This window comes from Cimex lectularius, unplaced genomic scaffold (genome assembly GCF_000648675.2).
Source record: "Cimex lectularius strain Harlan isolate CLEC.00 unplaced genomic scaffold, Clec_2.1 scaffold204, whole genome shotgun sequence".
In the NCBI taxonomy this organism is placed as follows: Eukaryota; Metazoa; Arthropoda; class Insecta; order Hemiptera; family Cimicidae; genus Cimex; species Cimex lectularius.
The window spans coordinates 795055-811128 of NW_019392743.1; the positions used below are offsets into that span (position 1 = coordinate 795055).

General features: G+C 33.8%; 1 protein-coding gene across 3 annotated transcripts; it reads left to right on the forward strand.

The window, feature by feature from the left end:
• Window positions 1–16074, forward strand: LOC106663645 (kelch-like protein 26). Of its 3 annotated transcripts, none has more exons than XM_014388637.2 (11): window positions 1–86; window positions 10023–10199; window positions 10255–10500; window positions 10557–10813; window positions 10880–11108; window positions 11175–11348; window positions 11408–11577; window positions 11641–11781; window positions 14178–14313; window positions 14370–14532; window positions 14607–16074. In XM_014388637.2, the coding sequence occupies exons 2-11, from the start codon at window positions 10035–10037 to the stop codon at window positions 14750–14752; spliced, it is 1827 nt and encodes a 608-aa protein (XP_014244123.1). In that variant the 5' UTR covers window positions 1–86; window positions 10023–10034; the 3' UTR covers window positions 14753–16074. The 3 variants fall into 3 exon arrangements, with proteins under 3 accessions (XP_014244123.1, XP_014244124.1, XP_014244126.1); XM_014388638.2 differs by lacking the exon at window positions 1–86 and adding an exon at window positions 3577–3838; XM_014388640.2 differs by lacking the exon at window positions 1–86 and adding an exon at window positions 5266–6975.

Below are 16074 nucleotides of genomic sequence, written 5' to 3' on the forward strand. Positions count from 1 at the left end.
GCTAAGCTTTACATGCAACAACATGGGATTCCGATAACGGCAAAATTTTCGGGCCCTGCATGCGTTCCTCTGCGCTTTATTAAAAGGTGTGTAAATCCGTTTACTATTGTAAATTTATGGTTCTATCAAACATAAAACCCTTGACTTTTTCTTCCTTTGATGTTTAAAAGTGCTCTGCTATAACTTTGGCGATTGTTCCGTTCAATTGGACGAAAAAACCAATGACCTTTCTTTGTTTCGTTTTGTATTGGTGTTTAATATGCTTTAATTGTGTTTTATGGGATATTTTGTGTACTTGATGATAAGAATATTGACTGATTTACAAGTATACAAAACAACAACTGTCAGAATCTTTTGCCATTTTTTAAATATGTGTGGTCCAATTTCGTACTGTGGTGGTACCTTCCATGTACCTTTACATTATATTTGGGCGAATGTAAGATTCCTGAGGAGCTGTGTGACCCTCGCGACTTGTCCTTGCAAAAACGCAAGAAGAATTTGTCAGTCATGGAGCAAAGAAGTTAGAAACATCAACGATAATCTTCTATCTTGAAAATTTGATCATTATTGTCCACGAAGAAACGTCTACTGAAGATATGAACCAGAAACAGGCATAGTTTTGGATCAAACAAGGGGATGACCAGGTTGGTGGGTCACGGATTTGAACCGAAATTTTTTTTGGTGATTCTACACTTCAAAATATTGGACATGAATATTCCACTTCTTGTAAATAGGCCCTAGTTTGAACCAAAAAAAAAAGTTGAAATGTTCTGTTTTTTAATATTTTTATTTCGCCTTTTTACTTGCTCAAATCAACTCTATGAATATATCATTAAGCAGAATTATTTTATGTAGATTGCAATAAAAATATAGCAAAAGTTATCAAAGTTTATCAAAAAATTCTAAAAACCAAATATTTTTCAAGTAATCTCGGTCACAATTTTTTTTGCAAATGCAATCTAAATAAAAATTGCTGCAAAATTGTATATTCACATAGATGATTTGAGGAGGTAGAAAGGCAAAAATAAGTATATTAAAAAACGAAAATTTCAACTTAAAAAAGGAATTGTTAGCGAAACCAACAAATTTCATCTACTGAAAGATCTTTTACAGGTCAAACACTAAAATTCCCAACATTATCAGAAAATGGAAGATGGACAAGATAAAAAAATCATAAGATTAACAACAGTAATCAGAATATAAAGTATAAAACTCAAGACATTTTTTTTAAATTATGATGAATATGAAGATTAGGAAAACACTGCGAACATTTAAAAGAATCAATCAATCTGTATTTCCTAAATGACAAATTTGCGCCCTTAAATGAATCAATTATCTTGATAGCGAGTCCATTTAATCAAAATTTCCAGAAAATAATTTTTATACAAATAGTAAAAAATAATATTTTTCTACTTTATCTGTGTACTTTTTTTCTGAATTATTTATATCATGGAAGTTACGTAAATAAATAAATTTTAAAATAGAATAGATAACGGGTCTGATAGGAAGACGCATTCGAATTTAATAAAATCAAATTGTTCGATTTATCGTTCGATTTTTTCTTTGTCGTTTAGATGCACAGAGGAATATTTATTTATTTACAATGTACGATGTAATAAAAATTTGTTTTAGAGTTTCTTTTGATCAACGGACCTCTCGAGAGTAATGACAGCGATAAACAAGCTAACAATTACGTTTCTCTTACTTTACGTACTATTTATTTATTATTCAAGTAGCAGAACAGTCAGTATTATCCTTTTCTTTATTGAAATTTCTCCCATTTTTGAAGTAACTATGTGGTCGTCTTATACTCGAAGTCATATTGTGGTCGTTTTAATCCTGAACTAAATTAGTGACTGTCTTATTTCTAAAGGTACTTGTCGATAACATATTTCTGAAGTAACTTTGTGGTCGTCTCATTGTTTAAGGAAATTTGAGTCGCTAATTCCAGTAGTAATTTTGAGTTCATCTTATTTTTTAAGTAAGTTTGTCGTCGTTTTATTGATTACGTAACCTTTTAGTGGCTTATTCCTGGAGTAATTTTGTGGTCGTCTTATTCTTGAAGTAACTTTGTGGTCATTGTATTGTTTAAGTAACTTTTAGCTGCTTATTCCTGGAAAAATTTTGTGATCGTCTTATTTCAGAAGTAACTTTGTGGTCGTCTTATTGTTGAAGTAACTTTTAGTCCCGTATTCCTTAAGTAATTTTGTGGTCGTCTTATTCCTGAAGTAACTTTGTGGTCGTTTTATTGTTGAAGTAACTTTTAGTCTCGTATTCCTTAAGTAATTTTGTGGTCGTCTTATTCCTGAAGTAACTTTGTGGTCGTTTTATTGTTGAAGTAACTTTTAGTCTCGTATTCCTTAAGTAATTTTGTGGTCGTCTTATTCCTGAAGTAANGATTATGCCTGAGGTAACTTTTTGTCGCTTATGCCTGAGGTAACATTTAGTCGTTTATACCTGAGGTAAATTTTTGTCGCTAATACCAGAGGTAACTTTTTGTCGCCTATGCCTGTTAACTTTTTGTAGCTTATGCCGGAGATAACTTTTTGTCGCTTATACTAGAGGTTACTTTTGTCGCTTATGTCTTAGATTCATTTGTGATTGTCTTAATTCCTGAAGTACGTTTGTGGTCGTCTTTTTACTAATATAACTATGTGGTCGTTTTATTAATAAAACAACCCGTATAAAATCGAAAACAATTGTTACCATGTTCATCGTTTTTAACAACCTCTGAAGGTATTTGTTATTCAGCCAAATCTCCAATACAATTATTGTAATACACATTGAAAATAAATATCTAAAATATTCTTAATTTTTTAGTACCAGAGTTTCCGCGTTAAAATTATCTTGACTAATGTTTTGTATTTCATTTCTAACTGGAGGAAAAAATATTCATAATTTCAACATTAAATTTTCGTCTGTTTGTCGTATTGTAACTGCAGAGCTTTTATTTCAAGCTTGGTAATAGAAAATTACTCCAAACGTTATTGTGTAACTGTGATGAAAAAAGCTGAATATGGCGGATTTTAAATATCTCTGGACAAAGTAGTGTATCAAATATTGATTATTAAAATGTTTACACAACATAATTGGTAGTTTCTAGCTCTTCTTAAAAATCTGTATAATTTTAAACATTCTTTGGATTTTTTACAATTTCAGAGTTGAAATAGGATTTCTTGGGAGAATTGATAGGGTGCATGAACGAATCATTTCACTCGTCAAAATTCCTTTCCATAAGATCCAGATAAGAAGCGACTGTATAATTTTATTTTTTATTAGGGGAAATCAATTTCAAAGAACCCAGGTACATGTAATTATTCTAGTATTCGGAGGGAAGCAAGCGTGAGGTCATTTAACTCCAGTCTGTAAATATTCATTGGCCCGGCGGTCGTCTGTGGGAAGGAGGAGCTACCCCACAGTCATCAGTTTGAAGTTTCATCGAAAGATTTTTTTTTCTTTTCTTTTTCTTCTGCCGGGTCAGAGTGAGATAGGATTTGTAAGCTTCGCGGACCGAGGACAGAGACTTGCGCCCTCGTTTATCCCCCTCCCCGATCCTCGATATGCACTCGTGAGCATGGCAGCTGCTCCGTCCTGTCTCGCTCGTCCGACCGTCCACAGTCGCTCTCTCCGCACTCAGACCGTTCACAGGAGCCCGAATCTAATCCGTTAGGTCGTGCTGATTTTTTTTATTTTATTTTTTTTTTTAAATTTATACGGTTTTTCCTCTAAGACTTCTTTCATCTACCACGAAGTTGAGGGCCTTCGGAAAATGGACAAAGCTCCAAGGCAAAGCTGATCGAGGGAAAAGTGTGGCAACGTTTCTCGACTCATGTCAAAGGTATTGGGATTTATATTTAAATTTATCTACGTACAAAGCAGCAAACTAAGTTTTTAAAGAACTTATAAAGACACTTCTTACGCTTAAATCATAAAAAAAATCAGGCAATAATTTTTCCATAAGAAAATTAAATAATAAATAATGCTTCTTAATAATGAAATGTATTTATAATCTTAAGTGTAGGAGTATTATCTTATGTTGATTTTCTACTTTAAAAGTATTCGCGGTAGTCAGACCACATATGAGCATTGCATGTTTTTTTAATGTTGAAACCGGTTAGTCGAGTTTTCTTTCCAAAGAGCTGACACTGAGAATATTTTTTTATATTAAAAAAGTCCCTACTGGTCTTTTTTTTTAATTTATTCTTATTAAGTGCAGTAAATCCCTACGGATTAAGTACAGTTGACTTTTATAATGAATTTTTTTTGGCATGATTTCAAATACAAAACGCTTTGAAAAGTTCGGCATGTCGAGAAAAAATGTATGTTAGAAGTTCTTGAGAAGGATCCAGTCAAAAGTTGCATCACGCTTTCGACCTATTCCTTTCTTTTTCCCACATATTTTAATTGTTACGTCGATCGTTTATCCGGTTTTGTGTGATCCTTTTTATTTAAGAGTAGGAAAAACGCGATGATTTCATCTCTTTTTCTTTTAGGAAAACGGGAACAAAAAACTGATAAAAACGTCCGAAATAATCGGATCTCACATTTATAGTAACTGTACTTTGTATGTGGGTCAGATTAAGCCCGAGCGATCCGACCTCCCTACTTCCTTGATTTATTTCTCAGAAATGTCGTTTTTTTTTCTCCTTTCGACGCCTTTTATCTTTCTCATCAGGGAAACTGGTATTACACTATTACGAGTCTTAATTTGAATACAGAAACGAACAAGAATTTGTTGACATTGGGGCCCAAGATTGTACAAATAAATTTCAAGAAGTAGAGGAAAAGAAACTGTGGTGCAAGACAAGACAAACACTCAAAAGTTATATTCAAATTTTCAACCAGACAATAGTGTAAATTGTATTTTTTAAAAATTGACTATGGCTGTAGTATGTAAAAGAATGCAAAATGGAGAATCGGGTCGCATGGAGTTCATGAAGAAATTTGGCGGTAAAACAGACCGAAGAATAAAAAAACATCAAAATTATTGATAAAATACTACATTTTTCATTTTATCTATTAAATACGTATTCGGTTTATAGCTGTTATATTACAGCGATTGTCCTGAAGTTTCACAACGGAGTTGGCCTGCATCCCGTTAACTTTCTAAGAAGTGCTTTATCGTCAGACACTATTCAAATTGCATCCATTCCTATTATGTCGGTTGACTTGAAAAACAGATTAACGGGTTGTAAATACGAGATGTACGGCGAAATGTTACAATATAAAAAGAAAATAAGCAGATGACATGAATTTGCATATTTTGTGTCGTTTTAAAGAATGTGCATATTTTGTGTACAGAGCGGATTAAGATTATCTCAAGAGATTGTCCTATGGGGCAAATTAGAAGTTGTGAGATTTCCTCTTGAGGTCTACGCGGTGATGTATCTGTAGTTTGGTCGCTACCGATCATTTTGATCTGCCTAATTATCGCAGTTTTGGCCTATCAACGTTTCGGCTTCTCGACATAAACTATGCCTCTCCCTATTTATATCCCTGACTTGAAAACCCTCCTCTGAAAATCGCAAGACGCTGAAGCTTGTTTGTAGACAAACCAAATCAGAAGTTGTGACATTTACTCTTGTGCTGTGCGGGATGATGAACCTGCTGTTTGATCGCTATCTTTCATTTTGATCTGCCTAATTCTCGCTCTTTTGACCTGTCAGCGTTTCTGTTTCTCGCTATAAACTATGCCTCTCCCTATTTATATCCCTGACGTGAAGACCCTCCTCTGAAAATAGCAAGGAGATGAAGCTGGTTTGTCCACAAACTAAATTAAAAGTGTTAGACTATCTCTTGAAGACTGCTGGATGATGAACCTGCAGCTTGGTCGTTATCGATCATTTTGATCTGCCTAATTCTAGCTGTTTTGACCATCAGCGTTTCGCCTTCTCGCCATAAAACTATGCCTCTCCCTATTTATATCCCTGACCATCTTCTGAAAATGGCAAGAAGCTGAAGCTTGTTTTTCGACAAACTAAATCAAAAGTTGTGAAATTTCCTCTTGAGGTTTACGCGGTGATATACTTGTAGTTTGGTCGCTACCGATCATTTTGTTCTGCCTAATTCTCGCCCTTTTGACCTCTCAGGAGTTTCGGCTTCTCACCATAAACTATGCATCTCCCTATTTATTTCCCTGACCAAAATATCCTTCTCTGAAAATGGCAAGAAGCTGAAGCTTGTTTGTCGACAAACTAAATCAGAAGTTGTGAAATTTCCTCCTGAAGACGGACCTTGCGGGACGATGAACCTGTAGTTTGGTCGCTACCGATCATATTGATCTGCCTCTCCCTATTTATATCCCTGACTTGAAGTCCCAACACTGAATATGGTAAGAACCTAAACCAGGTCTGCAGGGTGCTGAATCTAAAGTTTGATCCGTTACATATCATCCTGGTTCGCCTATCTTCGCCGGTTTTCTGACTAAAGGTGGCAAAACAAAGACAACTATAAATCAGAAGTGTTAGCTACTTTGAAATGGACATCGCTCTTGTCTGCCATTAGTGGAAGACGTCTATTTCCTAAAGTAAGACAAGGGGGATATGCTATTTGACAAATAGTTCGTGCCTCATGGTCGGGTGCTCTACCCGCACCAAAAATCTTTCACGAACACCGGGAATCTTTTCCTTCCTTTGTTTCACACCCGGTTACATAATAGGAGGTTGTTCACTTTTATTCTTTTCCGTCTGGTTCCCATGGCTGTCGAGTAACGCTGGCAATTGTTTTATTTCGATTTGAGGAAGCCCACGGGACATTGTAACAGTTTTATTTCTATGTTTAGGTTTTTAGATGATTTACCGTTGTCTTGTATGGCATTTTTGCCCGGTGGACAGCACTGAGCATTCTCTTGTCTTTTAATTATTTTTTATTTTTTTAAATACTACCATATGAGAAAAAATAAATAACAATCTGAAACACATCTGAACACCAGGTTGTTTGTTATACCGTCGACTCGATCGTTTTTATTGTTGTTAAGTAAGTACAATAATTTTCTCAGTTTACTGAACATTTTATTCTGCCTTTTTTCTTTTTTTGCGATTCAAGAGCAAACAATATTATTTTCCAATTAAATTCCATTTTTAAACAATTAAAATTTATATCTCCATGTAATGGTGGTTTTTATTGAACTTCACAATATCTCTTCGTATTACTTTTTATTGCCTTTATGTATTTTATGACAACTGCCAGTACAAGGCTTCAAGGCTCTGAAATAACTGTAGGTAATAAAAAGCAAAAGAAGTTCAATAAAACCCAAATCATGTGATGAATTTTAACAACCAAATCAAAATTAGGAGTAGTTTCATCTAAAAATTATATCTATTCATTTTACAAGCAAAACCTTTAAACATTTTAAATACCACATATTTGTTCAAATTTTAGTTCCATTTTGGTTATCACTAATTTAAATATTGTTTTCATTTTTATTGCTTGCTTGTACCATCACGTTTCTTGGACTATCGAGCTACATGTTAGAAAGGTCCACAAGATCTAACTTTGTGTGATTAAATAAAGCGATCAAACATATCTGCATCCTTGGGGCAAAATTAAATAAGTCAAACAGTTTTTTTGAAAAGGCATCTGATTTATGAATCCAATAGTAGAATTATAAAATTTAAAAAAATATGTTGGTTCATTGTTCTAATTTATTGACAAGTGAAATGCTTTTCTCTTTGTTAAACTTTTATTCCTCATAGACCCATTATAGGAGTCCACTGAACTGGCTTTTCATTGAACTATAAATCAATTTTTTTGGCTGCAAAACCAGAATCTTATGAACCATCATGAGCCATATTACTGCCAATCAACGCAGTAATCACCATAGATTTTTTTTTTTCAAAATCGTAATGTTGAGGATTTGTGGCACCTAGGGTTACCTAGCCAAAGCTAGGACGGTTTGCCGGCAAGATTTTTTAAAAATATTTTTAAGATGTTTTTCAGTATCTCAGACGAATTTCATTGCTTGAAGCCTTTTTCTTCAAATCTTTACTTTGAACACCAAACCTTGATGGGCTCCAGTTCCCCACAATAAAAGTTCAAGATATTTTGGCCATTTTAAAGAAAATGTGGTACAAGACGATAAACGTTTACGTGGTCAATGATGTGGCCAAAGAACGTAAAGAAAGAACAAAAAAGAAAAACAGATGACCATAGAACGGAAGAGAGAATTTTCAAAATTGTGATTTTCAGTTTTTCAACTTGCAGTTTTGCAGTGGCTAAAAAGGCACATTGCATTTAAAAGAAAATAGTTTCAACAAAATCAATTTTACAGTCTACCAAGCTTTACTAGAATATGGAATATACTTATCTGATTTGATCAGGCATAGGGTCACTTATTGGTCCATCTTCACTCGTGGGTTTGTTGAATTACTCAAATGCATTTCAGCAACCAATGCTCATCATCAACTCATATCTTTTGGCCAAATTAACTTATCCACTTTTGCCCCGGGTGTACAGATATACAGTGTTGTATTAAGTTCAAACATTGGCATCTGAAAAAAATGTCTTAAATTTTTTCTCCTCATTGATTTTAAATGAAAGTGTATGGTGAGGTTTGACCATCTATGATCATCCTGGTCAATTCTCAAACCAACTAAACTGCAGGTTCATCAGCTAGCAAGATCTCACAATTTAAAAATTTAACACTGGCAAAGTCAAAGTTTTGAACATAATTATTTGCTGAGAAAAATATTTTTACATTCTTAACGTACGTAGTGTTAATATAGAAAACTGTTTTGCAGATTCATAGAGAAAATTAAGATGAAGGGTATTTGAAAAACAAGAATTCCGTGGTGATGGCTTTTTATTGATTGTATGTTTCAGGCTATTGGCCTTTCATCGGTAGTCCAAATGGGCAAATTCCTGTTAAGTACCCCACAAAACCAACGACATTCCTTCCACTCTCCAGTCGAAAGATGCCTTCACTTAATGAAATTTATTGGAAGGAATGTTGTTGGTTTTGTACAAAAAATAAAAAAACACATGACCGCGGATTTCTTGGTTTTTCAAATACTCTCTACATTGTAAACCGTGGATAACAAGATAAAAATAATTACATAATTCCACGAATTCCATGTGAAGTTATTTACAATTATAGTTATACAGGATGTCTTTATGTCCAACTATCCATTGGGCTGTACAACAATATAATTGTTAATTGTTCATAATTATCATTGTAAAAAGAATATTTTCTAGCTTGGTAATGGGTGAGATACTGGAAAATAAGAACAAGGTGGACAGAGATTTGAAAAACTACTGTCCGCAATGCATATCCAACGGAAGGTTGATTTGCCAAAAATGCAGAGAATTCTCAAAGAGGGAGTGCATGGTTGAAGAATGCTTCCTCAACAGAGTGTGTTTAATCAAACAGATGGTTGTGGCATTATTTCTGACCGTTTTCTTTGGCACTATTTATTACACCTTTTGGCTGGCGAAAAAGAAAGAACCTGAGATGGCTTGGTTTGAAAAGATTTACCACTATTTTTATACATCTTTTAGCGAAATATACGGTTAAATTATGAAGTTTTGTTATTTATTTGTGTTTATTTTTTATGACGACACGGAAAAAAATTATATGGAATTACTGAATTTATTACAGTATGAATAAGCTTACTTTATTTATAAAACTATTTACAATTCAAATAAACCCCAATAGGCGTGCGAATGGCCTTTCCCGAAATGTTTCTTCTTTTAAATGCTTGCCCTTTTTTCTAATAAATTTACCTTGAAAAAAACTGTCTTTTATTTTCTGTTGCTTCTAGTTTTTAAAAAAATCTGCTTGTGTGCAAATTTTTGGTGATGTTTATTTATTGTACAGGCAAGAGTGTACTCAACAAAAAGAAATAATACATTTAAATTACATTATACATGTGAGCACATTATAAAAAAAAAAAAGAAAATCTTTAGAAAATTGTATAAATTGTTCTTTGAGGGTTGATAGACACAAGGAAAAAAAGATTGGCACCAGACATTTGCCTTCCTTAAATTATGAAGATGTAAAATTTACCATATTTAAATGTGTGCAGGTTTAGTTAGTGATGAGAGGAAAGGAATGGATTCTTGTGGAACGAGGTCGCCCTCTGAACACGGTGACTTTTGAGAGTCCATCGCACAACGCAACCATTCTCTCTGGTTTGAATGTGCTCAGATCTAAAGGTCATTTATTAGACATAACATTAATTGCACAAGGGGAAACATTTCAGGTAATAAATTAGCAATAAATAATATTAAATGTTTACTTAATTTGTACTTTTGTAGGCGCACAAAGTTGTATTAGCATCATGTAGCGATTACTTTCGAGCTATGTTTACCGATGCAATGAAGGAATCGAGGCAGTCTGAGATATGCCTTAATGGTGTCTCAGCGGCAGGAATGAGGCTGCTTTTAGAGTACGCTTATACTTCAAGGCTAGCTCTCAATCTCGCCAACGTCCAAGATGTCCTTTCTGCTGCTTCTCATATACAGCTCGTTGCTGTCGTGGAAGCGTGTTCAAACTATCTACAAGTATGAAATTTGAATATATTTTGTTAGCGAATAACAATTTAGTTTTGCTGTTTTAGTCACAGCTTGATCTTGACAATTGTGTTGATATCGCTACCATATCCGAGACATATTCCCTGAAACAGCTGCGAACGGTAGTGTACAGATACATGTCCTGTCATTTAGTCGAATTCGCAAGAAGTTCAGAATTTACACGCTTACATCCTCAGCAACTGGAATACCTCCTGTCATGCGATTTCCCTGTCGACTGCCCTGAAGTTGAAGTGCTCGAAATAACACTAAGATGGCTGCAGTGTTATCCTTTAGATTCCCACAGGTAATTTTTTTTTTTTCATTAAACTCTAGTTTAAGATTTTTTAAAAATATTATTGTATAATTTCAGCAAAAGTATGTGGATAACACGATTAGTGCACAAAATTCATATAAGTGAGGTGAGCTGGTGGGAGCTGGATACTCTTTTGGAAGCGAGAGAGCATTATTTAGCCAAGTTGGTTTACGAGGCCATTCGGCAGAACAGACACCACAGAAATTCTTCCAACTCATCTACTGCACTATTATCTCCATCGTCACCATTAGTTAATTCTAGAGGGATGACTCTTGCAATAATCAAGGTGTGTGCATTGTAAACTTGTGAGGGATTATTTGTTTGTTTTATTTATAATGGAATTGGTTTGAAGGTCGGTGGATTCGGAATGGGAGGAATTACAAATGAAATTACATACATGCAACCAAGTTCAAGAAAGTGGAGGCATCTCACATCGATTCCTCACGTTGAACAATGCAACTTCGGAACTGCCGTTTTGAACAATGATCTCTATGTCGTAGGAGGATGCTTCAACCAGTCGCTGCAGGTAAAGCTTAAACATATTAAAAAAAAATTCCGGAAATATATTAACTTTGGACTCTTTAGGAAAATATTCACCCTTTCGGGTTTCGTTATTCCCCGCGGAGAGACTCCTGGGCCACAATGGCCCCAATGCAGAGAGAAAGATGTAGATTTTCGCTTAACGTGCTTTCTGGCTATTTGTTCGCAGTCGGAGGTGTGAGCGAGGGAGATGGAATAGTATCAGAATGTGAAAGGTTGAGACACGCTTTTGGCATAATGGAAAAAAAAATGTATTGGTTTTTTGTTTCAAATGGCAGGTATGATCCGAGCACAGATATATGGGAACGGGTTGCACCTTTGCCTGGACCAAGCACGCAACACGCAGCTGCAACTTTAGACAACTACTTGTACATCTCTGGTGGCCTTGACAGGGATATTACTTTAAGTAGTATGAAAAGGTAATGGTATTTTTTTAAGAGAAAAAGTAACAGAAAAATCCTTTGCTTGTCTCCCTTGTGTAATTTGACATTGCAAAATGAAAATGATATTGAGGCATAATATGGAAAAGTTCAAGATCAATGGAAAATTTGAAACATATGTGTTTAGCTTGGTGATTTGAATAATATTCTACACCAAATTGACAGACAGTGGAGGTAGCTTGTAAAATTCTATGTTGGCGAAGCTCGTAAAATATAAGACAACCATAGTGATCAATGAAGCTCTACAAGGACAATAATCAGTAAAGACAAGATTTCCCAAGCAGTTGCATCTTTTTATTGCTAATTCCGATTACAATGAAACCAAAAAATTTCTATTCATGGAAAGGGCATTTTTTTACACTACCGTGCACTGTTTGTTTTTACAATTATTGCACGAAATTTTACGTTTTTATAATTTACTGAACAAAATGGCATTTTTTCCTCAATTTTTTTAAGTTTATTATTTTTTTGTGAAAACAACGTGAAAGTAAAACATTCTTATGTCTTATGGGTCAACAGTATCGAATATGAATTGAAGGTAAAAATTTTTTTCTAATGTGCTTCTGATGCCTAGAATTTTCTAAAAAATTCTTTCATGTTCAAAATCCGCTCTCCTCCATGAGTTGCATATTTCTCCAGTGGACTCAAACTACAAATGAGCTTTTTTTCAAAGGGTTCGGAAAAAAAATTGATTGATTATAAAATAAATAATTACATTATAAACAAACGTGTTGTGATTAGTGACCATTAGTCGATGATTATTCGGAAATCGTGAGACTAGGTTTAGAAAAACTTTCCTTTATCGTGCCAATGTCTCAATCTTTATTGGGATCATCTTTAGGGCCTGGGATTTACAAACATTGTTTAAATTGAAAGTGAATTTATGCAATGCAAAAAATATTTTTATATTCAACCAAAGTATTTCTACTCACTCAAAGTGGTTGTTTTCTGCGTAGTGAGTAGAAATACTTTGATTTAATTTAAGAAATATTTTTTGCATTGTATAAATTCACTATTTTCCACATCCTACATGTATATATTGTAAATCCCAGGCCCTGAAGATGATCTCAATAAAGATCGAAACGTTGGCACGATAAAGAAAATGTTTTCTGAAACCTACGTCACACCAGACCGCATCTCACGATTTCCGAATAATCATTATAAACAAAGTTTAAGACAATAATTAATTTTATTAGGTAAAAACATTTTTAATATGCTAAATGGGAGTTGTATCTTTATTTATTACACCCAATGTTTTGACATTTTTATTGCACGTTTTTTCCCGTTTTAAGGTTTTGTTTAAGTTCACTAATTTCGTGGTCCGCTTGACCAATTACATCATTACAATTAATTAAGGTTTTTAGTTGAGATGAAAAAAAGTTAATGGCACGAGAGGGATTCGAACCCACGACCTTCGGCTAGATACGCCGCTGCTCTACAACCGAACCAACGTGACCTCGATCCACTCGGACATCAACTTCCCATCTCAACCCCACCTTATGAGTTTTCCCTCCTTTTGCCATTTTTCAAATGTCATGTAATCGGTTTGGATTCTCGACGACAATTGAAATGGTGACGGAGAACTTTAGTGAAGTGTACTTCATTTTAATTCATTAAATTCACTAATTTCGTGGTCCGCTTGACCAATTAATACATGAGAATTAATTAAGGTTTTTTGTTTGAAAAATGACAAAAGGAGGGAAAACTCATAAGGTGGGGAAGAGATGGGGAGTTGATGTCTGAGTGGATCGAGGTCACGATAGCTCAGGTGGTAGAGCAGCGGCGTATCTAGCCGAAGGTCGTGGGTTCGAATCCCTCTCATGCCATTAACTTTTTTCATCTCAACTAAAAACCTTAATTAATTGTTTTGTTTAAGGTTAACATACATGTTTTCAAGGTTTTTACTGCATGAAAATCTGGTCTTTACTGATCAGTGTTCACTAAATGTCAATCAAACATGGATTGAAACAATGAAGTCAATCACCTCTTGAGTTCGTATTGTCACACAAGGACATGCTGATTTTTGAAATGTAAAAGATTTCCCTGTAACTATTTGGATTTGCAATGGTTTGCCTGGAGAATAAGAAGAAATCTTAGTTTCGAGATTCTTCCCAATGTCCTGATGCACTTTTAAACGACAACCACTTTCGAGAAATTAAATGCCCTCTTTCTTACTAGAAAAACATATCAAGGATTGACATGTATGACTTGTTTCAATCAAAAGATGACATGGCACTGCATGAGATTGAGCAGCTCTAGATGGTAATTGGTGGTCAGTAATAATAAAATTCAGTCATTTTTTTTTTCTGTCACTATCATAAATGTACATCACACTACTTTATAAACTTAATTATTTATTTATTTTGTAAATATAGGTATGACAGTGAACAAGACAGATGGGAGATTCTCACCCCACTTCCCACCCCACGTGCAGATCATACCATGCTAAGTCTCCAAGGAAGGCTTTATGTTTGCGGTGGATGGCTTGAAGACGAGCTGACTGCAAATAGAGTATGTTTTAACTGATCTAAAAAAAAAGTTTTGGTTGTAAAATATTTTTGTTTTAGGTTTTAGTGGATTCCATAGACTGTTATGATCCTGCTGAAGGTAGGTGGACGACAGTAGCAACAGTTCCAACACCAAGGTATCATGCAGGTATCGTCGCGTACAACAACAAAATTTACTTTATCGGAGGTTACCGTAGTGACGCTATGTTCGATACTGCTACTGGTCAGTTATTCGTTTTCTCGTTATAATAAATAATTTAACTTTTAACATAATTAAATGCTAAATTGTACTTTCAGCTGTGATCGAATGTTACGACTTGACAAGCGGCGCTTGGACATCTGAAGAAAAATACCCCCAGGACATTTGGGAGCACACATGTGTCACTCTTTACATACCGACTTGTAGGGATGACATGGAGGTTTTGACTGCAACAAAACTTTAAAGTGCTTGCAATTGCTATATATTTCACCGTAACATTTTTAACTGTATTGATATAATTTTATTTATAGACATAAAAAAAATCAAAATGTTTGCCATATTTTTTCCTTTAATTATGTGATATTTAAACAAATGTGTCTTATATATATTTAATGTATTAATTTTTATTGAATAAGGGGCAAATTATTTTTTAATAAAATTATTGAAAGTTTATATAAATACTGTCCGTTAAAAAAAAAATCTTAGTTACAATAATTTTGTAGCTATACTTTTTCAGTACCTGTCTGTGGATTTAAATAACTACAAATTTTAAATTAAAAGATATTTAAATTAACTTCACTGTATCTAGAATAAGTATTTATTTTGCATTGATTTTTGTAATATATTTTATTTATTATAAGTAGTTTAAAGTTTGTCGATTTGGCTTATATGTGATATTTATTACTTTTATATAGTCATAACGATGAAGATGTGATATTCTTTGAAGGGAGGAAATTAGAAGACATTAAACTAAATGTACCTTTGATTGGCTATAAGAATTGTGTATATTTAATATTTGTTACATATGTTGTTAATATTATCATAAATATTTTATTTATATGTAATTTAAAAGGGCTTTCAAGGCCCTCTTCTATTTATTATTACACATTAATTAATGTTATTTCTTAGCAATAGGGATTTTGTAAAGAATATTCAGTGGTATAATGATTTGGGTTTTAATACTTTAACTATATTGCAATGTTCAAATTAATCGATAAATTTATATCAAACGTCTCCACACAACCAATTGTGAATTTTTAAGACATGTTTTTGGATTGAAGTATAAAGCATAAATAGAAATAGTATTTAGATTTAAGTGGTGCAGTAAGACTGCTTACAATTCCATTGCTCAAATAAAACATAACAATATTTCAGATAGTTTAAAATGAATTCAAAGAATTAAAATATTCCTATACAGTTCTCATGTAATCTATTGCTTTGTTTGCTAAGTGATTAAACATTTACGTTTTATATTTAAACCGTTACTCACATCCGGATAAGTGATTAATTAAATACAAAGTCAATACTGCGATTAAATAATTGTGATAGCGACAAACCTCAAGCTCAAAACAAATTTGATTTAAATGAGGCACAAAAACAAAGGGGGAAAACTAACGATGTGACTACCAAGTTGAGACGGGATTAGCAAAAATCCAATTGTGTACATCTGTCAGTTCTGTGTATAAAACATGTGCTCAACATTTGTGAATATTTGGATTGGCCCTTCCAAAACGTGGCCACTTGTATAATGATAATGACAAATAAAGCTGATACTATATATATTTA

Bases quoted from the DNA above. Each gene is read 5' to 3' on its own strand.
- LOC106663645 (XM_014388637.2), top strand. From the start codon at position 10,035: ATGAGAGGAAAGGAATGGATTCTTGTGGAACGAGGTCGCCCTCTGAAC. The intron at 10,501-10,556 runs GTATGAAATTTG...TTGCTGTTTTAG, and splicing joins CGTGTTCAAACTATCTACAA to TCACAGCTTGATCTTGACAA. The intron at 11,782-14,177 runs GTAATGGTATTT...TTGTAAATATAG, and splicing joins ACTTTAAGTAGTATGAAAAG to GTATGACAGTGAACAAGACA.